Raw genomic sequence first — 26,731 nt, 5'->3', positions numbered from 1 at the left:
TTCAAAAGTGAACTAAAAATAATCATGGTGTGTGGACTGATGGATAAACAGTGACATTAACAGTGAGAAAAACAAAATTTGATTCTTATCAAAGCATTAACTCTTGAAACTCTAGTTAAACAGTAAATACTGTGATGGTACAGTAAATAATACAGGCTATACTATGAAATAAAACTGTAAGCCACAAAAATATTCCAAAATAGGAAAAAACTCTCCAAAAGGGTTGTGAAGCACAGTAGTACATTTAACTTGGAAGAGACCCCTTACCTTGACTTCTGTCTCTGCTTTCTCCAATGTCAGTACTGGTAGTAGCAATCGTATCTGCCAAGGCCAGCAATGACATTTGCTCCATCCTAGTCAGACCTGGCAAGCTTGAATGAAGTAAGTGACGAGAAAGAACTTGAGCATGTTCTGGTCCAAAGTAAGTTGGGCTATACTGAGAAAGATCGATGACTTTCGGTTTCAAACTCTCTTCTTCTGCATCAAGTGTTACAAGATCATCTGTACTTATAACAGGATTTTGAAAGAGATTTTCATAATTGTCATTGGGTGTATCTTTTTTATTTTGACTATTTTGATTATTAGTCTTCTCTGAACAGGAATAAGATGAATCATCATCCGCTGCAAGCAGAGCATACAAAGGCAATGGCGGAACAGAGTCTATTTCAATATAGTCTGTAGTCTCCGTTCTGCTGAATGTTTTTGGATCTCTTGCAGTACTTCCGCTAGCACTGATTGTCAGAGATCTGAGCCTCTTATCATGATTAGGCTCAGATTCATTTATAGCAACAACTTCTCCAGCAATGCACTTCACCAAATGGGACAGAATGGCTTTTGCTCTGCGTACTTTACCGAGATCCATGAGTTCCAGCAGTTGATACGGATGGTACTGAGGTAAAGTTGGAGATAATGTATGAGCTGCTTCAAAAAGACCAGAATCTTCCATTTCCACAGAGAGATCACAGGCAGATCTTTTCCCACTAAGTTTCTGTGCAAGGCTGGTCATAGATCTGGTCAAGGTTCTCTTTGGTGGATGCAGACCTGAGGCGGCTGACTGGTTTTGTTTCATTAAGCTCGTTATACATGATATACTTCCACTGCAGGAATCCGTACTAACTAGTTCCTGCTTAGAAGGAGATTGCCACTGGGAATAAACATGCATTTCACAATCCATTCCAACTACAAGAATGCCATCGCGCACCCAAGACAAGGAGACGGGAAAAGGAGGTGATCCTTCTACAGATGAAACCAAGTCAACACAACGCAGCAAAACAAATCCAGAAAGGGTTGTGGCCTTAGTGCTGCCACTATGGGAGACTGCTACGATCTCATTACTATTTTGTTCTTGCCTCTTCCCAGACAGTTGACCAAACATATAAAGTTTTGATCCAATTCCTACTGTCAGAATATGTGAACCATCTTCCCTAGACATCCAGTCTAAGTGTACCAAGTGCTTGCTGCTGGGTATAATACTCCCACCATGAGACAGAAAAGTGTCCTGCTGGTTATATGCCACTAAACTGCTGTCAATACCAGAGTCAAACATGGTGCCTATCTCATCTAAATTAAGAGTCTGTTCTAAAATCCAAGAAGAACCCCCTGTAGATTCACATTCAAAAATACTAACATGCATTACAAAATCTTGATGGCTATTTTTAGATGCTACCTGCTTGTATGCTACTGCTAATCTGTTGGTGTGTGCACAGCTGACTTCAGTTGGCCTTCCTGGAACACTAATAGCACTACTGCTAGGAAGTCCATCCTCAATCAGTAATGGCCATTCTTCCCATACATATTTAACATCACCATGTGTGCTGTATTCCGGCATGGAAAAACCCGATGATTCAGTGACAACTCTGCATCTCCAGAATCGAACTTTTCCATCAGAGCATGAAGTAGCCAGCAGATAAGGTGCGCGACAAACAGGATATATGGAAGAAGAACTGAGATGTCCTAAAATGAAATAAAATACATTTTCACTGTGGGAAATACTAAAAAGCAAGCACAAAACTAGAGACCTTTTTATACAGCTACCATTTTATTATTCTGAAATTAAAAAAATATTACTACTTCCTCAAAAAGAGGCTGTTTACAGGGCCTCACAAAGAAGACAATGTGACAAAAATACCACAAAACCATTTTACCTTTTGATTCCATTTCATTCTCTAGAGGAAAGTCAAATTATATTATTTGAACATGAATATTACAATATATTATCTCTTCCATCAAACATGCCTCCATTCAAAAACGTAAATCTATTATATTTCTGAAAGACTACTGATGAAAACCTTAAAATTTATAGATCCTACAAAAAATTTCATGAATGACTGCAAAACAAAATTTGTGCTTGTATAATTCTTTTTCTTGTGAGAATGTGAAATTCAATAAATATTATACCTTAAAGAAAAGCTTTATTTTTGTATTAGTTCCAGATGGAGATATAAAGTTAAGGAAACAGGTTTTAGCAAACCTTTTGGATCCACCTATAGGCATTTTAATTTTAACATCAAATACCAAACTTACTACTACTTTGTTTCTATTTTAAGACCAAAGTCAGAAAGGCAAGGAGTCCTAATTTTAGTCCTTTTTGAAAAAAATTACAAACCTGCTGACGGCTTTACACTTATTATCTCTACTGCTTCTGGCATATTCAGCTCTTGACTGTACACCATTTTGGAAGACAGAGTAAGCCGGCTGGTGCTCTGAAGGTTTGCTCTACAGGCCCGATACTTTTGAGTAAAAGGTGATTGGATCTTCTCTGGATCAGGTGAAGAATACAATTCTTCTGTTTGTGTTGCTTCTTCAGGTGGATTTGAACCTATCTTTTCATCTAAAAAAATTTTGCATTGTTTATTTTAAAAAACCAATGATTTCTTTTAACTCAAGAAGTAATTTTACTCACCTTAATAGTTCCAAAAAAGACAGATAAAACATGACTTAAAATTTTACTTTTGTTCATATTCAATGAGGAATGCTAGCATATTTCAGATTAAACACTTCTGAGATTCCATAACTGCTGAGAAATTATAAAACAATCAAACTATAACCAGAAAGACCAAAACTGCAGACAAAGAGTTATGCATGTGGCTACTCACTGAAAATAAGGTTCCCATGAGCACAAAATATCTGCAGGTCTAGAAAATTAAATGAAGATATCCATGGCTGTCCTAGTTAGAACAGCTGGGACCAGTTCATCACTGTACGGATGTAACCCAAACTGTGTATTCTATAGCCTTCCATGCCATTTCCCAGAAACTGTTATCAATAGACCATTTACACTATCTGCCCAGAGCAGCCTGACTCATCTGGCTATAAACTGGGTGTTAAGAGGCCTGCGAGACAGGAGGATGCTCCTGTCCTCATACCCACTGTGGAACTCCCTGCCCTGAGAGAAGTACTGGGCATTCCTGCCTGAACTGGAGGATATATAATCTTGGAATCTTGGGACTTGTTGAACCACTGGTGGGATCCAGAGGAAGACTGCAGATCACCGCTCTCAACCAGACTGCAGACCATCACTCTCGACTGGACTGCAATCACCACTTTTGACCAGACTGCACCAGCACTCTCACCAACAGGCTTTTCCCTCTCCTTTTCCTTTGGACTCAGGGGGCCCAAAGAACACCACTCTGTTCATGCCGCAGGGTGCTGGGTTATACATTTGGGTTTTGTGGGTTGAAACCAACTGTTTGTCTGTATAATTGTACTTATTGTGTTATTTTATTAAATTGTTATTCTGATTTATAATCTCTCCTTTTAGTTGAGTTCATTTCCCCTGCTGGTTTACCTTTAAACCAGCACAATGTCTTACCTTACAAAATGGGGAAAGTTATTTTTCAGAAAAGTTTTATTACAAGTTTATTTTATCGCTTAAAATGTATATTACGTTCTCAGAGATTACGTAATATAAATTTTCCCTTTTTTTTAAATAAAACTCAATAGCTGAAGTTGAATTTGATGGATTTGGAACATGAATAGCCAAACACATTTGCTGAAAAGCCTTATCAGTAATATCTTCATCATGTAACCAGATCACAAAATTTGGATCTTTTTTATTCTCACTATTTTATAAATTAATTGCAATAATACTTATTTGCTTACTTTAAAATTTTATAGTTTTAGAGGTAGTTTGGTAGTTTGAAAGAGAACCAGCAGATTTCAGAACACCAAAATTGTTTATAATTATGATGATATCACTGATGCTTAGACACTTCAGACCATGGTCCAGATTAAAACATGTAAACGCAAAAATTGCATAAGAAAAAATTATGAAAGTAAAACACCTTGACTCTTAGACCATATTAAATAAGTTTAACCCAGTTAAATATTTCTGCCCTTAGAATGTACAAGAAATACCAAACTCTGGGCTCAGGCTGATCCCAAAAGCTTCATCATTCTGAAGATTAAGTAATCCAGAAAGAATGGGCTGTGATAAAAGCTTGTAATCAACTGTAGATTCTTTTCAAAAAGATGAAATACAATTCAGAATACACTGAACAGCAGATATATGAACAGCAGATATATTTACTAGATAGTAACTTACTTCTTAAAAGGAAAATACGAGAAAGACAGTTTACCTATTGAGACAGGAACTGACTTCAAATGTAAGTGCCACATATGTAGTAATGAACGGCTTTGAGCATATTCTATTACTATCAAGTAGAATTTTTCGGAGAATCCATTCTGCTGGTTTCCTGATGAAATTAAGAAGAGGAAGATCTTAGGAGTTATTCACCTGAAAGCAGAACTAAATTTTGCTGGCTAGCAAATAATCACATTAAGCTACCACAAACTAATACTGAAATGCAATGGTCTGACTATATCCAACTGTTACTTTAGTTTTCTCAGTATTTTACCACAACTAACAACCACCACAATTATGGATGCACTCATGTAAGAATTGTCAATGTTTTCTTTTAGAGATAACAACATATTTGAGTGACTTTGCTGTGTATAATAAAGCTGGATCAGCTCTGGACCTCTGTCTTTTACATGTTTGTCTCTCACAGTTTCTTAACCATCTGTTAGCGGTAACTGTAACAGTTACAGAGGTCTGGCCTTCATAAAAATTATACAAATTATATCTAAAGAAGAAATGCCATTGTCCACATTTCTGAAAGTCATTAGCTTGGTCTAATGGCTAGGCTCGTTGGTCACAACCCAGCCAGACCAATTATATATAGACTAGGCCAATTACATATAGTCTGGAACACACAAGAGATGCAATGCTTCTTCCCAAGAATTAATTTACTATAGTTTCACACCAAGAAAAGAGGACAGAAGTTGTACTATCAATAGGAGCCCGTTTCTGGACGGTGCACCTGGCCATTCTCCCTTCTTAGTATCAAAGTAAACCCATTAGGACCAAGAAGGAATAGTTTAGTGATCATCTTTCCTCCGTGATTCCTCTAACCCTTCTTTAGCTGTGTATCTACATAAAACATGATCAAGAATAAGCTGTATTTGCCCTGTGTGTTTGACACTGTGGTGCTTACGGTACTACAGAAAAACAAATTAATTTGTTCTTTTTAAAAACAATCTTTATGCATTATTAAAGATGAAAGAATGTTCTTTTAAAAAACTTAGAAGGTTTTAAAGGACTAGAAAATACTTCCAGATTAGAACGTATGCAAATGATCCAGAACTAATTTACAATTTTCCATTTAGCCCAATTCCTTACATGGCAGCAATCCATGCAGAACTTCAGAACACATACAGATATATACAGTTGTTTTTTCTAAGATCAAATGTCTTCCATATTTCTTTTTAAATCCTTTTTGTGTATCATATTCAAGATGTAAACATACAATTATGTGTACAGTAACACTTCTTTTTGTTCTCTGTTTTGTGCCTAATTTTCAACATCTCATTTGCATTTTTTGAACTCTGCTGAAGGCTGGGATTATCTCCACTACTCCAAATCTTTTCCTCAAGTAGAAACAGCCAATTCATAAATGATTACTATGAATATAAAGTTCAGGCAGTATGTTCCTTGGTCCTTTTGACACTTTTCCATGCCTTTGCTTCCTTTCATTCAGGACTTCCTTTACTATTTTACTACAAACTTTACTCTGACTCTCTTTTCCCCACACTATTTCATTGGAACAGAACACCACAAAATTGTGATGCCTACATAACAGAATCACTGGTTCACTCCACCAAGGAAAACAAATCATTTATTCCACAGCAACTCAGATCTGCCCAAAGACCTACAAATCCACACACTACTTATAGTATTCTAGTGAGGGGGAATTATTTGGTCTGCCATTTATTATACCATGCAAGGCCTGAGGAGCAGTATTTAGCTGATGTAAAGGATGAACATCCACCATGATAGGATACAGTAAGATTTCTCTATGTCATACTTTACCACTACAAGCTTCACATTTAAAACCCCTTCCCCCTCATGTAAGACAGGTATCAGTAAGGGACTGTTTAATATACTACATAAGGGGTATCTCATGATTTAAACTACTTTATCTAAAACTTAGTTGCACATAACTCAGAGGAAGTGAAACACCCGTGAATTCCATTAGACTAGAAATTCTTCTGAAGATCTCAAAGTAAGGTATTTGACCTTAAAATGACAAAAGCTATTTATTAAGAAGTTTTCTTCTGCAGAATGAAAATTTCAATGTTCTATGAAAAAGAATTTTTTACCAGAGTCTGATAAATTGTTCTTTGCAGGCATTTCGTTCTCCTGGTTATGTAAAATGAAGTCTTCTTGAAAAACATGGAATAACTGTGTTTTCCGGCCATGCTAAGAAAGTAAAAACACAAACAGGAAGAGAACATTACAGAATGTACTGCTTAAGCTCTCTAACACGAGAGCTTCTAACTTGCTAAGTTATACACATCAGTGAAAGATTTCTCATGAAAATGCACTTTCATTACTCACATTCTTTTCACTTACAGGTACTACTGAAAACAAGAGCAAGTATACACCACAAGCAGTCTTTAAATACCTCATCTTTACCTGACAGAGAGCTACAGGTATCACGTTTACTATTAACACTTTTTAAAAAAAGCTAATTACAGTGAAAAATGAGTATAGGAGAAAATCTTACAAGCTCTGTGATAGCATCCAGTTCAATGATACACCCTGGGCGAGCCGTAGATTGCTGACTTATGATGTTAAAAACTTCACCAACATACTTCTGTTTAAAAAGAGTTAGAGGGGTGGTCTGTTAACTTAGTTTTGTGCATTTCTGTGACACAGCCTGCTAGGTAGGTGCAACATCTCTACACAAATGCTAACTAAAGCACTAAATATACACTGGTTGTGATTCAGTAAGAATATTCCCCATTTTATTCAGGTAATATTCCCCATTTTATCAAAAGCACATACGGTTTGGACGGGTGAAAAGTGACAAGAATATCTGGAAAGCCCCACATTTAGCATTGTATTGTCCTTTCCCCAAGCTGCACTGTCATCTCAGCTTTTCATTAGGATGGCAATGCACACACACAGGTATTATTCCTTGTAGTGCAAGTGTTTCAGAGGCATTTTCCAATCAATTTCCATATTGAGGCTGGCCTGCCTCAATATGCAGAGTTTGAGATTAAATCATATACAGTGGCTAAAAAAAGTTTTATCTTATCTGCTTTTACAAGCAGAATCACCTGTGAAATCCTCAGCAACCAGCTTAGTTACCAATACGTTTGAGCCTAGTGAGACTGAATGAAGTTCTAACATGCAAAAACTTGAGATGGCTTTTTACTTACAGAAATTTCTGGATTGGAGAGCTCACACAAAAGTTTCTTAGCATCTATCACAGCTTGATATAATTTCAAATGCTGCCCATCACTAGCCACAAAGCAGGCACTTGGAGAATTACAGTATGCACCTGAAAAGCAGGAAGGCAAAAAGTACTCAACTATTCAAACACTAATTTGCTTCCTTTTTTTCTTTTTTTTCTGGACGAGAGGTAATTTTGAAGTTATGACAAAAAACAATCCAGCATAAAAAATGTTAACTTCCATTCACAAGCAAGAATTACAAAGTTTAATGCTGTGCTCAGCAATCAAATCAAAGCATATTAAAGGAAATGAGAATCCCATTTGCAGACTAGAGCTAAACTTTCCTCAGCTTTTAAGTGTTCAGCGTGCTCTGAAGAATGCACTAGTATTTAAGAACTTAACTGCAAAAGCTCCTAAAAAAACAAATACATAAAATAAGACAGAAGAGCACAGCAAATCTTCACATAAGAATAAAGGACTTCCAAGTATCAGCAGCTTGAAAATTTGTGAAGTAAAGGACCCATACTTAACATTTTTTCCATTACATTCAAGTATTTCTATATTATCTACTTAAAAGCATTATTAGGTTATTTACTTTTATTCTAAAACACTTCACAAATCAGGAAACAAAACTCACCAAGGCAATAGCTGGGTATAAGTGTGGGCAGCCACGCAACATTAGAAAAAGCTGAAACATGAAGAGAATTGATCCGAGCAAGTTCAGAAACTCCACCAGAAAAGGACAAAGGCCCAACAGGATCTACTCTCCAAAGAATAAGTTCACTGTAAACTGCATTGGGATCCTGGGATGTCACATTTGCATTGGCTCTACTCTGAAGTCTTACTGGTGACTCCTGAGACCTCAAGGAATCATTTGCCTGTATTGCATTCTCAACATCTGGTGAAATTAGAGCATTGTGATGTGAGGTTGTAAGCAGTAGTGGTAATACTGAGTGGCAAGCCAAGTCATTAAGATGAAAACGGTGACCACAATATCGGGATTTATGTGAAATACTGAGTACGGTTGAAAAAGCAGATTCCTCAGCAAAACTCACTAGCCACTGGTTCAATGACCCATCTGCATGTTTGGAAATCATCATAACATTAGGTGTGAAGATGCTCAGTTTTAAACTGTTGGTTGTTTTACTGTGTCCAGAAGAGATAAGCATAGATGATGATCGCGTAAGGCCAGGAGGCTTTTGTTTGCCTTGTTGAATAGCTAAGTCAACATTTTTGGTACAAGCATACATCACTATACTTCTGCAAAGAGAGTTTGCATCACCCGTTGGAAATGCAACAGGAATTCTTGAGACAAATGACACCTGGAATTTTAAGAAAGGAAGAATAAATATTAGTTATTGTCTCATCATACATCTCACTGAGTAACTATGTACAATGCAGAAGAAATAAAGTACCTGCACCTGGCGAAACATGCCGGGCTGGTATTCATCTAGCCAGTCCACATGCCACACCAGCAGTGAACCATCCATAGGATGTATACTGAATAGCATGTCAGCATTTTTACTCCATTCAGAGAGCAGAACTTCAATTTCATGATCAATAATAGCAGAAGATAAAGGAACAAGGCTTGAATTTGGAGTAGCTTTCTCATCGCTCAGTTCCTTCTTTTCTTGGTTTCCTTTTTGCTCATCCCCATTTTCATCAGCTTCTAGAACACAGAGATATATAAATATATATTATATTCAAAACTAGCAGTATAACAAGTGGTGTTATTCAGGCACTGGAGCACCTTTCAGGCCTTTTATAAGACAATCATATGAGAACTACTTTAAAATTAAAGAACTAATCTAAAAGAATGAAAATTATAACAAGACCTTATGAACCTTAATGTCTAATAAACCAAAATAATTTATATTGCACCTTAATTTGAAATATTTTTCTTTTCCACATTTTATACAAATTTTTGCATGCGTAGACAGAACATGAGCACCAAGCTCTAAAATATATAAATTAAATGAATGTATTATGTTACAGAATAAAGCTATATAAATGAAGTGTATGTTAATATCTAAAAAAAGGAAGTTAATTCAAAGTATTGCACTTGCTTCCTTAATATTAAAGTAACACTTTTATGCAAAGGCCTCCAGGTCAGCCTAAGTAAACAGTGCAGTTTTCAGCATGTATTAACTCAAAATTTCTAGAACAACCATAAAAAACCCCACAAAACCAAGAAACCTAAACAAACAAAAAAATCCCCAACCAACAGCTTTTTTAGATAGAAATTTTTTAAAGTCACTTAGGTACTTTCAGCATATGGGAAAAAAATGCATAAAACTGCTACTGTAATATGTCTTCCATGTCAAGTTGCCCACCTCTGACTTCACCTGAAGGAACATTACAAACTACTTTCTAAAATGAAAGCCATTTTTCTAAACAGTCTATGTCTCTCTAACTTTTACCTTCTTCTGATCTGCCATCCATTTGATTAGATTCCTCAGTATTAGTCTCAGGAGAATGATGTTCAAAACTCCTTTTAAGTTGTTGCAAAAACACTTCCATAGATAAGGTAAAATGAAGTTCTTTGTTGTTTAGCCAGTGCACAACAAAAGGTCCACTTTTTTCTTCATTTTCACCAAGACTCAGAGATGTGATAGAAGGAAGTAGAGGGATATCTACCAGAAAAAGATGTTGACATTTTTTAAAACTAAGTAGTTTGGTCAAAAAATCATTTTAGAGAAATTATTTTAAGCAGAAACCCTGTCATGAAAAAAATACACGTAGTGTATTGCCACTTGCCATTCCTTTCACCAGCATGATCTGTTTTCAGCCACCACGAGAGATGTTCCACAGAGAGGTTCTTTGTAATGCTTACCTTAGGATCACAGTACCGCCCTGCGATGTTATATCTCCTTGATGTAACATTGTACATTCAGGTTAATTTACCTTGTCTTTTGCTACTACAGCTCAGTATGACCCAAATAATTTACGCATGATTTCCAACATTAAGTCCACAATGGATGCTGCAGATATACATTGTAATCAAAGACTACAGGCTTACACAAGCAAAAACTAGTACAGTCAACAGATGACACCCTCTGTAATACCATCACAAAATTCCAGAATTTCTAATTCTGACAGATTCTGTTATTTGACATTGCCCTTTGATGGTAACCAGTGCCCCACGTTGCTGTGAAAAACAGAGCAGTAATCATAAAGTGTGCGACAGAAGCAAGGATCAGACTGCTGCAGAGTAACATCATCTAAATTAAGCGTAGCTAAAAGGCAGCTAGGTGATTTACCGAAATTTCCTCAAATCACTGATGTTAAGCAATATGTTAAAAGCTCAACCTGCATGTAATTCTCACCTAGAAGCCTCTACGTATATTCTCATCTCCTTCTGCTCCCTATTACTTAAATTCCATGTCCTGGGAGATTCAAAAATCAAAATCACTCAAAATCTATTGGTTTTAATCAAAGTCAATGATGGCTTTGAATTACTAATCCTCCAATCTAGTCAAAGAAAATTATAACTAAGAGCACACAGATAAAACAAAAGGACTACCAGGACAGCCAGCAATTTTATTGTGGGAAGGGGATGCAGCAGGTGAAGGAGGCAAGAGGAGCCACATATGACTTCAGAAATACAGTCTGTCTTCCTAAACAGGCCAATGCCAGTCTCAAAAATAGCATTATACATATGGATAGTAACAGATCTTGGAGGGAAGAATTCTGTTGACCCCTTTTCGGAACACAAAGCTGAGTAAGGTGATCTCAAAAGATTACTCTTCAGATAAGAAATCACTTTTTTTTCCCATTCTCCTACCTCAAAATTACCAGTTTCTAACTGATGCTCAGCTCTGGACATTATCCCTAGTGAATTTCTACTTGCTTCATAAATCACAATCACTCTTTCCAGAAAAATACTAATGTCTTTGGATGGAAGAACTTCTTCTGAAATTACCTAGAGACAATTTTGTCGTAGTAACCACCGTTTATTCCTTCCACTGAACTCCACCCAAGCTGAATATCCATTGAAATAACACCATCATATAAAAGCAGGTCTCAAGGATTTTGTCACTATAAGAAAATTAGTTTCATATACTATATGAAATTTTATATTTATTCTTACATGTGACAGCATTATTCCTCAAAATGCGAAGCTGTTTTGGCCTTAAGTTTTTATTGACTATTTTAAAATGTCGTAAGGGTAAATTTTCAAGTGAGAGATCACAGACTGATTTGTTTTAAATTAAATGAAAGGAAATACAATTAGGTTTTCAGATTAAATCCAATTTCAAAAGGGCAAACAAAAAGGCCTACTTAGAAAATCTCATTAGACTGACGTACTTAGGGACTTGACTGTGAGGAGGAACACATACTTCTTCAAATTAAGATTTAGAATGTTAAAGTTACTTTAAAGAACAACCTGTTACCTTCCAGGCAACTGAGTTAAAGACCAAGTGATCCAAAAGACAGTAATAGACACAGATTAATACAGATAATATAAAAAGAATATACGATTAAAAAGGCCAAAGACAAGTTTTGAATAACTAGGAAAATATTTTTCTAATCTTTTTCAAAATTATTTTTATTCTCATTCTGTGAATTTCCTGTTAGGCGAGTTTATATTGCAAAGGCTATTAAAAGCAAAATCAAAGTTTACTTAGTTGTGCTGGGTAGTTTTGGCTAGGGTAGTTAATCATCTTCGCAGCAGCTGGAATGGGACTGTGTTTTGGATTTGTGCTGAACACGGGATTGATAATACAGAGATGGTTTTGCTCGTTATTGCTGAGCAATGTTAGTGCTTATACAGACTCAAGGCCTTGTCTGCTTTCTGTACTCCCACGCTGGCGAGGAAATTGGGGGTGCATGGGAAATTAGGAGAGTACACAGCCAGGACAGGTGACCCAAACGACCAAAGGGATATTCCAGACCGCAAGACATCAAGCTCAGCATAAAAAGTGGGGGTAAGGAGGAGGAAGGGAGGATGTAAGGAGTGGTGGTGTTTTGTCTTCCCAAGTAGCCCTTAACGTGTGATGGGGCCCTGTTCTCCTTGAGATGGTTGAACACCTGCCTGTCCATGGGAAGCAGTGAAATAATTCCTTGTTTTGCTTTCCCTATTAAACTCTATTAATTCAGGAGTTTCCTGGCTTTCACCCTTCTGATTCTCTCCCCAGTCCTGCTGACAGAGGAGTGAGTTGAGTGGTTGTGTGGGGCCCAGCGGCAGGTTGGGTTTAAACCACGGCACTATCTATTGTGTATAAAAATAATAAGAAAAGACTAGGTACAAAAAAAAAAAAAGTGAAAGATTATGTGCTAGCCACATGAAAAGGTTATCTAGCTCCTTGTGCAATCTGCAGATGAGAAAGTACAGAAGAAAACTACAAATCTTCAAGTAGTTTTGAAGAAATTTTCCCCTATGACATTGGGTAGTAATACATGTAATGACTGGAGACTTTTCCTGTAGACATAGCACTGTAGGATAGCACTGACGGTACAACACAAAACTGAAAGAAGTTTCCGTCTGGTAGGCTTAATGTGATTCTAGTCCTCTCTGTTAAAATATGAACAAATGAACCAATACTAAAAACGTTGAAGATTAATCTTAGAGGAGAAAGGGTTTACAGCTTTGCCTAGCACAGCAATTTTAATGGAAACTACTTGTTCTTTACAATCATACCAAAGACTGTACAGCTACAAATATGAACTCATCATGGATGTCTTTAGATCAAAATTGGCCTTTCAAACAAGGGTCAGCAGAGACAGAAAAACAATTTTAAATACTATAAGACAGAGCTTAACTAGTTTAAGGTAAGAATTACATAATACATTTGTTCTTTAAGTCTAGACACAGAAAACCACATAACAGCAGTAAAACCTTAATGAAAGGCCATTTCTATTCTGTTTTGCAATGAGCAGACATGCTCATTCCCTTCATTTTCAGCATACACAAAGATTATGAAAATAGAAATATTAGCAACTATAGAGGAGTTTCCTCAAAGCTTATCAACATGTTGTTTGAGTGCTACACAGTATTAAAGTTTATGGAATGCAAGATGAAGGCGTGTTTTGTTTTGTTCAGAGACAGAACAGAAGTAGTGGAACATGTAGTTATTTCACACACTTAGTGTCCCATACTGATTTTAATCAGCTTGGAAATTTTTCATCGCATCAGTGCACTCCGGGTATCATACACAATTCACAGTAAATTGTAGCTCCAGTTACAAATACTTACTTTACTCCATCTTAGACCACTATGAATCTCAGTTAAAAGACGACAAAATGAAAGACAGGATTACTGCAGAGAAAATTTATTCAAATAATTTCATTACTGTAGAAGGTTCTTCCATGCATAAATGAAACAAACATACTAGCAATTTTGCATGATCATGTAAATACTGTACAAACACATTTGTTAAGCTTCTACAGAGAATACATACCTAACAGAAATTGCAGTTCATTTTGCAGCAAAGATTGATCACATTTCTTACCTGTGGCTGGGTTGATACTGGCAGCAATATGGAAGTGACAAAGGGCATTTGCATGAGGAGCAATGTTCCTGTGAACTTCATGGGGATCTTGTTGATGCAGAGTATATCCAGTATGTGCTACAACAGCACTTGACCTCCTCCTTCCTCGTCGGAAGTGCCTCAGGTTTAACTGCATGAAGAATAAGAGTGTCATTTTAATTCCTTTCAAAAATAAAAAGCAGATTTCATCTGTAAGAGGTTTTCTAGAAACTAGTGAATTGTATTTCTCAGTTTAAAAGCTACTTTAAAGAATTAGTGGAGTTTCTTGCAAAATTACACTGTTCAGGTGGTGTCTGCAGCAGAAAGATAGCAATGCCTTCAGATTTATTTATGAGGGTCCATAAAACACCTTCACATAAGTAACTACTTCATATTCCAGTGTGCATATTCCAACGTTCATACAGTTTTTACACTTAAACAGAAAATACTATTGTATTTCATAAACATATACCATGCTTATTGAGGATTCTGAACAAAGTAGCAACTTTGAGTAGCCCCATTTCAGAGACTGAAAAATTGGATTTGGACTTTGGACCTAACTAGATCAGCACTTCATAACGGCCCAATGAGTTTTAAGGTCTTCCTCTTTTATGCAAATGCATGTTTCCAAGGCAAAAAGTAATATTTGATTTTTAAGACTGACTTAGTTCAAGCCCATTGTGCTGTAGGCATCTATGTAAGCACATACAGGTACACGAAGATACACAACTTGTACTAAGGACAGTATTACACCCTTGGCATTCCTTTTGACTTGCTTTGCAAGTGCTTTGCATCTTAACACAGCATGCCCATGTAAACAGTGTTTCCTCAATTCTCAAATAATTGTGGTTTCTGATCTCTAATATTGCCTCTTATTTTCAACAGAAACACAGAACTGTCTCCGACCTTTCCCTTCTCTCCCATCTTTTGACTATTTTTCTTTGCTGTGTTGTGCCTTTCAGCCTGTCATATTTTTCATGTATGCCGTATGCGCTAAGAAAGCACTACAAGCATACTAAACACATCGCTCCATTAAGACGAAAGCACAATGCCCACATAAGCTCCACACAACTTTGCAGGAGACCACTACTGCTTCACCTTCTTCCTGATTCTCACTGGTTAGAAAATATTATCTGGCAAGGATCATTTGCCTTAAAGTTTACAAGCAATTTGCTCTTGAGGACTGCTGCAGAAAGGCTGTTTTCATTCCCTCCATATGATCACTGTCTTTCCAGTTGCAGAAGTCAGAGAACATCTCACAACTTCAGAGGTAACAAGTGAGCCCCTACCATACATTTTAAGGCAGCATCACTCCTGAGTTTCACATAACCTATATACAGTATGTGCTCCATACTGTTCCTAGCCCTTTGAACTAGATACGGTAAAGCATTTTTCTTCAGTCATCAGACCAAAATAGGCAGCTGGGACTTTAGAACAGTGTCTCTTCTAATGTGAGAAGTTCAGTAGGAAAGCTGTCAGCTTAGATTTCCCAAGGAAGATTTCAAAGAAACTCACCCTGTTATAGCATTTTTATCCACATCTCTGGTATAAAGGATTTCAGTTTATGATACATATCTGAGTTTATAATTATAAACCTAAAATTACATGTTTGTACAAGTGTTTATTGTCACTGTTCAACTTCAGTTCTTACCTCTAAAGCACTTTGCACTTTTTCTTTGCTTGAAATATTTCTCTTGAAGTTATTTGTGAAGTTCACAGCTTCACTCCAATTGCTGTATCCTCCACCATACAACAAACTGTCATTGGGTAATAAAGTCTCTGCCCAGAGACGACAAACATTATCCTTACAGCAAGTCAGGAGTACATTGCAGACAGCACCACTAAAGAAAGAAAATTTAAGGTATGAAAAAGCTGCTTACTATTACATAGCATCAAAACAAACCAACAGTTCCAAACACTTTTTGGAATTGCACCAAGTAACTTAAACATACTAATGCAAGAAAAACTTATCAATATATTCTTAAGAAAACAAATGATGTATCAAAGGCTTTCCTATCTGTTCAAGTATCTGACTATAAATTACCTCAAACTTCATCACATAACAGTGCAACAGCAAATCGTGGATTTCAATTTAAAGAATAATTCATACTTGTAATAGCAAAATTTATGTTTTTCATTTTAAAGCTCTTCACATAAAAAGCTAATAATATTCTAGATACCTGTTCTTAATTCCAGATCTTACTGCTATCTACCACTTACAAAATTACATATACAAAGGACAGAAACCAAGTAATACCAGGGATACAACAGCCAATTGAAAGCTAGAATTTTTTCTTAATTACTATTTTTCCAAATGCAACTTGTGTTACATATTTGGCCAAAAAACCCAATTACCCTAAACACTGGAAAAAGCTATGCAGATCAAGAGGTTTCCAGTTCACGTAAGTTTACACTTGAGCTTTATCTAAGGCTCAAAAGATATAGGGATCATCTGACCAGATTGTCAGCACAAAACTCCCTTAGGAATCACAGAGCAGATGGATTTTCAGAAGTGATTTAAGAACTATAGTAATGGCTTTATGAAAAATCTTCTGCTTAAAGGGTGGCATAAAGGACAGCATAAACTTGCTCCACATAAAGGTACGTAAATTTGGCTACTATTTGGAATAATATAGCCAAAAAATGGTTGCAGGGCACAGAAATGCTAACGCTATTTCAGTTTGAGACTGCAAGTACCGGTGGAAATTAGGGACAGGTAATTTTGAATCAGAACATACACCCCAAAAAGCTCAAACCCAAGATATCAGTTCCAAATTATTATTCACTTGAATTTCCAGATACTGTTTCTGACAGAGGTCTACTTTTGTACCAGGTAGAGAAAGAAATTACAATACATGAAAATACTTGAATGTTTGTGGAAGAGGACTTATTTTGATTTGCTCTGATTCCATTAAGATGGAAAGGAACAAGCTGGGATTAAATGAATGAATGGTCATTTCAGACAGTGCAATCAATACGATGGAAAGAGACAATTTTCCAAGATCTGATTTCATATTTAGTTCAATGCCTAAGTCAGTCTGTGAGACTCCCTTCCTAACTTTCTAGTTCTTTTCCAGGTAAGAGGATGCTTACTTCTCAAGAACACACACAGACAGTATAAAATTAATAACTGAAGTAAACCATACAATTTGTGTGACTGTTGACTGTACAGCTGGGAACACTGTATAGTTCAGGGGTTTCTTTGGGCAACTTATGAACTTCATGTTGTTAGAACTACTGACCGTGGCATGAATTTACTGGTCTTCCTCCATGAAAATGCATTTACTGACCGAGGATGAGCCAAATAAACAAATGAAAAATCAATTTCTTTTGCTTGGCTTTCAGGATTGGTACCAGGTGGTGTTATGGCTGATCGCCAGCTCTCTGTGTTGTACCATACTTTCACAAGACAGTCATCCTGCGGAAAGGAAAAAAGAAAAGACAGTAAATAAAACTACCTCACATAAGACTATGACACACTTCAAGTACTTCTGGGTTTGTCTCTTGAGGTTTCATTCGTCTTTAAAATACTTTTGTGATCAGAGTAACACAGAGAAACAAATTCAGTACAATTTACAGAAACAAGTTCAGTAAATACAACTTTAAGACTCAATCTTAAAGAAAACACAGTAGCAGAGCTTCCATTCAACTTGCTTGCCATTACTAACAGGATTTAATTTTGGTCCTCCTGATTAGTTGCCAATTTTTAACCACAAAAATTCAAGCTGCATTAGTTTGAAATGGTATTCAAATGTTAATACGAGTAATTGTACCTCGGCAGAAAAGAGCCAAAACCCCCCAGCACAAATTTAAGTGTTAGATAAACACACAAAGGTCATAGATGCCATGTCAAAAATCAAGCTCAGCACTGCTCGATCTGCTTTTGTCAGATATACACAAAAATTGATTTGCTTTTGTCAGATATACACAAAAATTGATTATGCCTTCAAGGACTAGATAAATTAATCTGATTCTAGATTCATGTTGTTGATCAGCTATTAAATATGAATGGCATTGAAATACTGTATCAACTGATGACCCTACTGGGAGGAAGGGGAGTTTGTTTTGCTCACCAGCATTGTCCTTCACAAAAAACTAAATGAAAAAACAAGACACAGAAATAAAGATGTGTTTGCAGATTCTCCAGGTAGGTAACCGACTTAAGCATTTATGGTAAAAAAATACGTTATTAATTTTCCTGCTTATTAATTTTTCTTACTTATTCAGTAATTTTGCTTTGAGTGAGTTTATAATGTAAGAAAACACAACAGGACATAAGACATTCTAGTCAAAAATTCTGCAAGAGTATTACCCCTACAGAAGTTATTTGCAGATTAATTAATTTTTCAATAATTCTATCAAACTATAACATTGGAATCCATTAAAACTTGACTTACAAAATAAATACTAACTCCTACCCATCAAAAAAAATGTAATACATATAATGTATATTGCTGACAATGATAGAACACTTTTTTTTTTTTAACAAAACATGTACTCAGACAATTTTTGTAACTAATAGTTATCTGAAACATGGCTGGAATGGCTCTTTCAGTCAGCAAATGGCTAAAGGCACCACAGAACATATAGCAACCAATGTAACATCCAAATAAGCAAAAAAAGAATGGAGCATTAGGGCTTGCTTCTTTGTTATTACACAGAATATAATTTATCATCAAGGAAGTCTAGTACTCTACTTCGTATGTTGGAAGCTAGTCAGTTGGAATACAGTTTCCCTAGAAAAAGAAATCTAGGTTATTTTACAGATTTATTACATCTTTATTATTAGCAAATGCCTTAAAAGTTACTCTTCCAAGCAAGCATGATGACCTGAAATGGCAAGTTTAAAGCAAAAAACAAACACAACTAATCAAGATATGCATTACTCACCTGTTCCTGATGCACATAAGTGAATCGTGAAAATATGCACAACAACTGCCTTTCAAAAGCAAGGTTCACTTGCAGACTGAACCATCCTTGAATCTTTGTTTGTCAAGCATGTATTAAGGCATATTATGATCCAAACAGCAAAGTTCCACACTCTATTACTAAATTAAATACTGTTCTAACCATTCTTTACATGTACACACTCATTTTTCATTCATGCTTCCAAGACAGACCAGACCAGACTGCAAAACTGTCTTTCATTCTTCAGTCTGAAACTCATTCTGTCAGGTTACTACTGCTCAGGATTCTGTGACACTTAAACCAGGTTTTCACTAACCTCAGCAATTGCATTGCCCCAATTAATCTTACACACCAGCATTTTGTTTCCTTTGTAATAACTGTGCAGCCTTTGCCAGGTTCTGTAGTTGGCAGCACAAACTCAATGCCTACCTGCATCTGCTAACCTGTGCAAAACCGCTTATACTGTTTTCAGTTACTTTTTTTAAAACAATAACCTGAAGCCAGTATGTTTGTTCCACAGTCTACTTCGGTAATTCCATAAATTCTCACAAGATGGATATGGACATTCTTATTCTAACTCTTTGACCAATGTCAGCGTGACTCTCCCCTCAAATAAAGACAATAGTATTATGTGCAGAATAATCTCACTCAAATTCCTTAACAAGTGATATAAATTCTTGCATGTACTTGTCACATTTGTTCACTTATCCTCCACACAATCTTGATTTTTTTTTTCTGCTTTGACTTGTTAGGACATTATTCTCTTACAAACCTCAACAAGTTTTGGAGTATAAATAAAAGATTAGTTTGTTAGTTTCAGGAAGAGAAAAGACAAGACTGACTTTTTGCGTTAATTTTTTTTGCTTATTTTGCCAAGGGGTTTTGCTTTTGCTGTTAAACTGCCCAGTGCCGCACACAGAAGTAAACTGTGAGACTGGCCCCAAACACTGACATTAACGATGTGTGAACATACCTATAGAGGGGAGGGTGAATTCTCTTCTATGTACACAAATAGGCTTACAGACACGTTTGCACAAAAACATATGGAGAGAGCTCTTTTTTACTAATGGTGTCACAGTAATAGTGAAATCCTGAATGTATTTCCTCACTAAAAGGATATCCAGCAGCAATCTCATCCACAGATCTCCCCCCATTCCCCAACTCTTTTTTTTCTGATGTCTTATAATTTGGTACCAATTAAAAATGGGTATTTTAAAACAGTAAGCAGTGAATATGTGGTGTGTTGCCTGTATACTTCAAACTGCTTTTCTCCCAAATTCCTGTTTACCAAAACTTAAAGATGCATAGACAGATACACCAAAAAATAGAAAAAAAGAATTTTTTAATTAAATAGGTGCCTTTTTTTTTAAAATGTGTTTTTGTTTGTTTGCTTTAATAGCTTATCAGAATTGGTACAATACCATCAGGAAAAAAAAAAAGCTTACCTTTCCAGCAGTAGCAAAAAACTCCCCATCTGGTGAGAATTTCATTAAACAAACTTGGGAAGCAGTTCTATGAAAAAAAGACAGAAAGAAAAAATTTTTAAGAACTTTTTTAGAATTCTAAACAGTTTTTTTCTCCTTGAATTTAGGAAAGTCATTTGATTATTAAATACAAGTGTATATTGTGTTTTGTGACAAAACTTGTGACAAGTTTTAACAAAGTCCAAAGGGACTAGAAGGTAAACTCATATGCAACACATTGTTGTGGTCACACAAGAAAACCAGAAAACCTGAGGGTGATACAGTATCCAATATTCAAAAATATCATAAATGAAAAACAGTTAACAAATTAAACTGTTCTACTTCCATTTTGCAATCATTTGGATTTCAAACTGATGTCTGTTGTCCCGTATTATCTTCCAACTTAACTGAAAGACAGCTCCATTTCTTATACTTCCTACAACTCCAGAAAACAAAAAGGTGTAAAAAGAATAATGAAGTTAAGAAGTATGTGAAAGTAGTTTTTACACGAATGGTGACAGTAATACAAGATGCCACGCTAAAATATTCTAAACCTAATTATGTGGTTCATTTCTGTAGTGTTTTACTTTAATTGGAAATACTAATATATGAGCTCCTTTTACAGGTTTTGAAGAACTGAGTTGTTGCCTAAGTGACAGGCTTGTTAATGGCAACAAGAACATAGGGGAATTTAATTGTGCAGCACAGATACAGTGTACATTTTCATCTCGAATTTATTAGATATATATATCAAGTTGTTGAGTCCTAATTTTCAGGAAGGACTAAGTTCACCAAGAGGTCAACAAAAGCATGATGCATTTATTGTGTGCAGTAACAACAGCAAGGCAATTACAAGAGCCATGTATCAAAGAAATCCACTCGGGTTTAAGCAAAATTCTCCTATTGGGGCAAATACAAAGACATTTGGGAATGTTTCCTTCAGACACTAAAAATTATTCTGGCAAAGAGTAGTAACACAAAATCACCCCTTAAGAAAAACCTATTCTAAATCTAACTGCAGTAAAAATGCCAGAAAACATACAGGCATAAAAGGTGAACAGAGAAAGCAAGTTATGTTGACCCTTCCGAGGACCTACTAGTTCAAAGAAGAAAACACTTAGCTCCTTCTCGAACAAAAAGTTTTAAAGAGGAAAACAGGCGGAGAGTTAGGATGACTTCTGTAAGTCTTTATACCTGACAAAAATGCAAAACGTATTATAGAAGAGACAGAGGAAAAGCACTACCTGTATGATCTTGACTACTGGTACCACAACCCCAGATTCTAAAGCCATACCCCACGCCATTCCATCTGCAGGCTGACTTCTCCCCTCATTAGGATGAGAGATGAGCAACCAAAGGTGTCACAATAAACAGAGTAAATCTTCAACCTCTTATATTTAGAAAGTTCATTGTATGCAAAGAGAAATTTTTCAGTTGTCATTTGGATGATCTTGGGATTTTAAACACATCCTTGATAAAAGTTCAGAGAAAAAGAAACAACTGAAGGATTAAAAAAAAGATGTTCTGGTTCATCCAGAGAACTGCCCAAGCAATGCTAAAAACTTCATGAAGTATAACCTCAGGTGAGCCTGTCCAGCCAGGCACTTTGGGAAACTTATTTAGGAGACTGCCAAGTGAACAGTGCTTCCAAGCAAACAGCGAACCCAAGATACTAGAAAAGTCTTCCTATAGCAGGAAGGACCGTCATTTAAACTATCTTATAAACTGAAGCACTAAACTAAAACTGTTCTACCAATACACAGACACAAATATTAAAATCAACATGAATACAAGAAGAGCATTCAGAGACACAGTAAACCAGAATGTATCAACCTTGGCATGACTGTTCCAAATATCCAGAACACAGAAACAGTAAAAGGTGTGTGAAAGGAGGGAGATGTTACACAGAACACAGAAGAAAGCTTATTGTCATCAGTCCTACAAGTACAATAATTTTCAATTGTGCAGCTTTCACCTTACTTCTTCTACTAGGAACAGTGTCTACTGGGATAGTTTCAATAGTAGCCCCCCCGTCGGTATATTGAGATTGTGTGAACAATTTCCCTTGCATTTCCGTGACTCTTGCTTTAGCATATTTGGGTGTGAACAGTTAGTTAAAATGGCTGCGGGAGCTGAAGTTAGAACAAAGGTGGCTTTTTGTCAAATGCCAAGGAGGAGTTTTGGCAGGTGAACAAGTTTTCTCATCTCCTATGACCACCTGTTGTGATCCAATTAGCAGTGGACAACAAAGTATGTTTTCCTTATGCATCCAATGTAGTGTGAACAAGAACTGAGAGTCATAAGCAGTATATAAGGTGTCTTTCTTCTAATAAAGCAGACATTTTGCTGACCATATTGGCCTGTGAGCATCTGTCTATACCCCTCCATCATTACCCCCCTCAATATTTTACTGGTGTTCAGTATAACTGAAGAACTGCCTAAGAACACGAACTACCCCAAAACCAATTACAACTGATCTTGTAAGAAGAAAGAAACATCACATAGTCAAGGCAGACACAATTCAAGTTTATCACACATCAATAACATTTATCAAATAACAGCATGCAATATAATTTCACTGAACTACATTAGATATTTTATCTGAAAGGTATGAATAAGCAAGGAAACAGGAATTACTAGTTTTTAAATGCATTTCTTACTTGCATTGCCAGATACATCTCCACTCTCCAAGTCCAATATCTGTTCTTTCTGTACTGTCATTGTCAGAAGGGTTTTCCAAAGGAACATTGGACCAAAGTTGAAGACAACTGGAACCAGTCAACAGGCGAGTACCTAAAACAAATATTTATAATAATCTAACTCCAAAAAATGTAGGAAGATATAGACTTCTTTAAAGAGAAAGAGGGAAAAAAAGTTTTGCAAAGCTGAAACTGTAAACCAAAACATGGCAGATATACCTTTTCTAGATTTTTTTGGTAGATTTGAGCATCTACAGTTCAAATTGTGAAAGTTAACCAAATCTTAGCAATTCCCTAAAAGAAACACCTACTGTAGACACTCCTCTTTCTCAGCAACCACTACCATTTAATCCATGGTTATAAACATTAGAAACTTGTGAGACAAGAACAACCAAGTCAGACAATATAGATGCACTTAGTATTTTGGTTCTCCCATAATAAGTGACAAAGGGTAGATTTCACTCCACTTGGTGTTCTCCATCATGCTAGGACAAAACAAAAATCTTTTCCTTGTCCCTTGAAGAATGGTAAAACTTATATAAGAAATTAGTATCAAACAGATAGATGTTTCTTTTATTCTATTCCTACCTGTGGGATTCCATGTTAGATTATGTACTACGGCTTCCAGTGTGATCTGAGCACTCTTCTGCCATTGATAATGTAGCACCTGAAATTTTAAGCATTCACAAACATGAGCATGAAAACACTTCCTTCTGTTAATAATAGAAATAAAACATCTTCACTGCATTCTCCAACTTTTATGAAGGATGTTTAAAATACGTTACTGCTTATCAAATAAAAATTCATTCATTCTGTCTTTGAAACAAAATAGTTTTTCACTAATATGACCATACATATAGAAGTTTCTAACTTCCTACTTTAAAAATATAGATTGAAAAAACTTCCATACATAAAATAACCATTAGTAGGGAAGTGTAATTTTATTTTGGAACAAAGAAAATATATATAAAAAATGAAATGTATTAAATGCACCTGGTGTTTGATATCCATGCCATTGTTGAATTAGAGGGTTTCAATAAGCTTAGGATAACATACAGGATTGTTCTTCCCTCCCCCCTCTCCCTCTTTTTTAATATACAACAGGACAGTCAATTATCTTTAGTTTTTAGTTCACTCACTGGAACAAATTGAGAATTAAATTCACAAAACATTTATGTGGTCTGTTTCCATAGCAGACTGCAAAGATTTTATGCCTTGAATTACAGAAGAAGCTGAATACATTACTCAAAATGATATTAAGAACCAACATGTTTTTCTCTTAATTCTCAAAGACAGACTTCTTTAAAGTAATCAACCTCCACCCCAAAAATATCACATCAAATAGATGTGAAAGTTAAAATATGACTGCTCAATCTCTCAAAGTTTGGCAGAAAACAGAAAGAAGTATCTGCTAATAAGGATCTAAACAAAACATTTCTGAAGCTAGTTGTTTTTTTGTTGGGTTTGTTTTTTTTTAAGAATCTGTACATTCTGGTAAATGTAAGATGGACACAACCTTAAAATAACCTGGAACAAAATATTGCAGAGAGGCTAACCAAAAGAATGAAGTAACAGAATATTTCTTCAATTATACACATTTGAAAGCAAATCATGGATGGTGAGTGCTTCCTCTCCTGCCTACACTAACTTTGAAGTTTCAAGCTAAGTGTACTGTTTACCAGTCTAGAAAAACATTCAGGATGGATTCAATGGTTCCAATGCCCAAAAATGAGAGCAGTAATTCTAAAATGTTTGTATGAGCTTAGGAATTCACATTTTACCATTATTTTATTCCACTGCTTTTCAGTGATGTAAATTATTATATATGTTTATATATTCAATGCCAGCTGCTTAATTAATATATAATATACAACAAACTTACAACTACACCAAGAATCACGTGACTGAGTTTGTTAGTACAAAGAAGGCAATCCACTAGATGGCCATATAAACAATTTGTTAATACAAATGGAGAGACCAAATCCATGAAAAGGGAGAGAGAAGCTCTTTGAGCAACTGCAAGTCAAAGTTCTCATATAATCAAACTGACTTTAATTAGAATCTAATGTTTCTGACTATATGAGTATTACTCTTCATGTAAGAAGCATGACTAAATAACTTGCTCTAAATCATATGATTATTTAGAAACTAAGATTCTGGATGTTAATCACTGAATTATGCTGAATAAATACTGAATTATTCAGCATTCTAACACTGAAATATAAGCATTCAGTCAGATACTCTAAAAAAGCCATAGATTTTTGAAACTATTATAGATTTGGCCAAAAACATGTAGTTTAATAAGCAAAAGTTAAAGTTACAACTGTAAAACACATGAAAAAGGAATTCCTATTGTAATGGCTACACTATTTGCAGAACAGGGCTGTGTATGTCTTTTTGGGTTCTGGAATATTTCAGTTATGAGCTGCAGAGCTACATAAATAAGTACTACAAAGCAATATAGTAAAACCTTCTTTCTTAAAACTATTTCAAATAACAGGTCTCTGTCCTTATCCCACCATTTTCACTTCCCAAGAACCACCTTATGTCTCAATTTAATTCTAGCATTAAAAGAAGACATTGAAAAAATCTTCAACTTTAAAGCAAACCAGAAAAATGATATGGGCTTTATAACTGCTCAAACGAATCAACGAGTGATGCAATACTTACATTATGATGACTGCTGTTCTGCTTCAAGAGGCTGACTGGCTCAAAGATACAAATCACCTTTCCGTAAGAAGCTGCAATCTAAAGCAGTTTATATTTATATGTACATAAACACACACAGAAGAAACAAGCTATTGAACAAGAATAAAATGCAAATGGTTCATTTTACTTTTAACCCTCCTTGTAGACAAATTTGAAGCTCATAGCCATATTTCCTTTTGATAACAGAAAAAGGATATCTGGTTAAAATCATGAACCGGTGTAGATAATAAAAATATAATCCTTACTCATTAATTGTGATGAACTACTGAGACTATAGGTGGACATGAGATTTTCTTTAAAAAAAAAAACAGATTATTAGCAATATTATTTCCATATTAAATTACGTAAAGACTCAAAAGAGTGCAGAGTTCACCTTCTCTAACACAGAACCAATATTGTTTCACAGTGCTTTTGTGCACTTCCCTAGCATTAGAACATGCTGCCTCATAAAAAGTTAATTCAGAAGACCCAAACTACACAAGCAAAACACCCAGGGCAGAGAACTGCAAACAGAACTACTACTAAAGGCTAACATAAAATATTTCCAAAAAAGTTGCAATATGGTCAGCTTTAATTGGTAGTTCAAAGACTTATTTCATCAGTGGTTACCAGCCACCTCAAACTTGATTTAGGACAAAATTAAGAGTATTTGATCACAAGATACCTATACAAAAGCAAGCCTAAAAGACTTGTTAGGAAGAGCCTAAACAAGTCAAATGTATGCTAAAGACCTCAGGTAGAG

At 35.7% G+C, this 26,731-nt stretch overlaps 1 protein-coding gene across 5 annotated transcripts in view; it reads right to left on the bottom strand.

The window, feature by feature from the left end:
* Nucleotides 1-26,731, bottom strand: part of DMXL1 (Dmx like 1) — an 83,170-nt gene that overhangs the window by 42,129 nt on the left and 14,310 nt on the right. For 4 of the 5 annotated variants that reach the window (XM_027729626.2, XM_039383112.1, XM_027729620.2 and 1 more), the window contains exons 3-18: nucleotides 25,951-26,028; nucleotides 23,869-23,947; nucleotides 23,242-23,374; nucleotides 20,564-20,630; nucleotides 17,453-17,628; nucleotides 15,862-16,051; nucleotides 14,193-14,361; nucleotides 10,161-10,373; nucleotides 9,156-9,409; nucleotides 8,378-9,062; nucleotides 7,726-7,847; nucleotides 7,068-7,157; nucleotides 6,661-6,760; nucleotides 4,578-4,694; nucleotides 2,606-2,830; nucleotides 268-1,953 (exon numbers count right to left, since the gene is read on the bottom strand). In XM_027729626.2, coding sequence (XP_027585427.2) covers nucleotides 268-1,953; nucleotides 2,606-2,830; nucleotides 4,578-4,694; nucleotides 6,661-6,760; nucleotides 7,068-7,157; nucleotides 7,726-7,847; nucleotides 8,378-9,062; nucleotides 9,156-9,409; nucleotides 10,161-10,373; nucleotides 14,193-14,361; nucleotides 15,862-16,051; nucleotides 17,453-17,628; nucleotides 20,564-20,630; nucleotides 23,242-23,374; nucleotides 23,869-23,947; nucleotides 25,951-26,028 — 4,384 coding nt within the window. The remainder of the gene's footprint in view (nucleotides 1-267; nucleotides 1,954-2,605; nucleotides 2,831-4,577; nucleotides 4,695-6,660; nucleotides 6,761-7,067; nucleotides 7,158-7,725; nucleotides 7,848-8,377; nucleotides 9,063-9,155; nucleotides 9,410-10,160; nucleotides 10,374-14,192; nucleotides 14,362-15,861; nucleotides 16,052-17,452; nucleotides 17,629-20,563; nucleotides 20,631-23,241; nucleotides 23,375-23,868; nucleotides 23,948-25,950; nucleotides 26,029-26,731) is intronic. The other variant, XM_039383110.1, reaches the window with a different exon arrangement.

Source organism: Pipra filicauda, unplaced genomic scaffold (assembly GCF_003945595.2).
Source record: "Pipra filicauda isolate LSUMZ 115617 unplaced genomic scaffold, ASM394559v2 scaffold29_size4552773_pilon, whole genome shotgun sequence".
Classification (NCBI taxonomy): Eukaryota; Metazoa; Chordata; class Aves; order Passeriformes; family Pipridae; genus Pipra; species Pipra filicauda.
The sequence above is the reverse complement of the archived record's forward strand: the minus strand, read 5'-3'. Positions and strand labels throughout refer to the sequence as shown.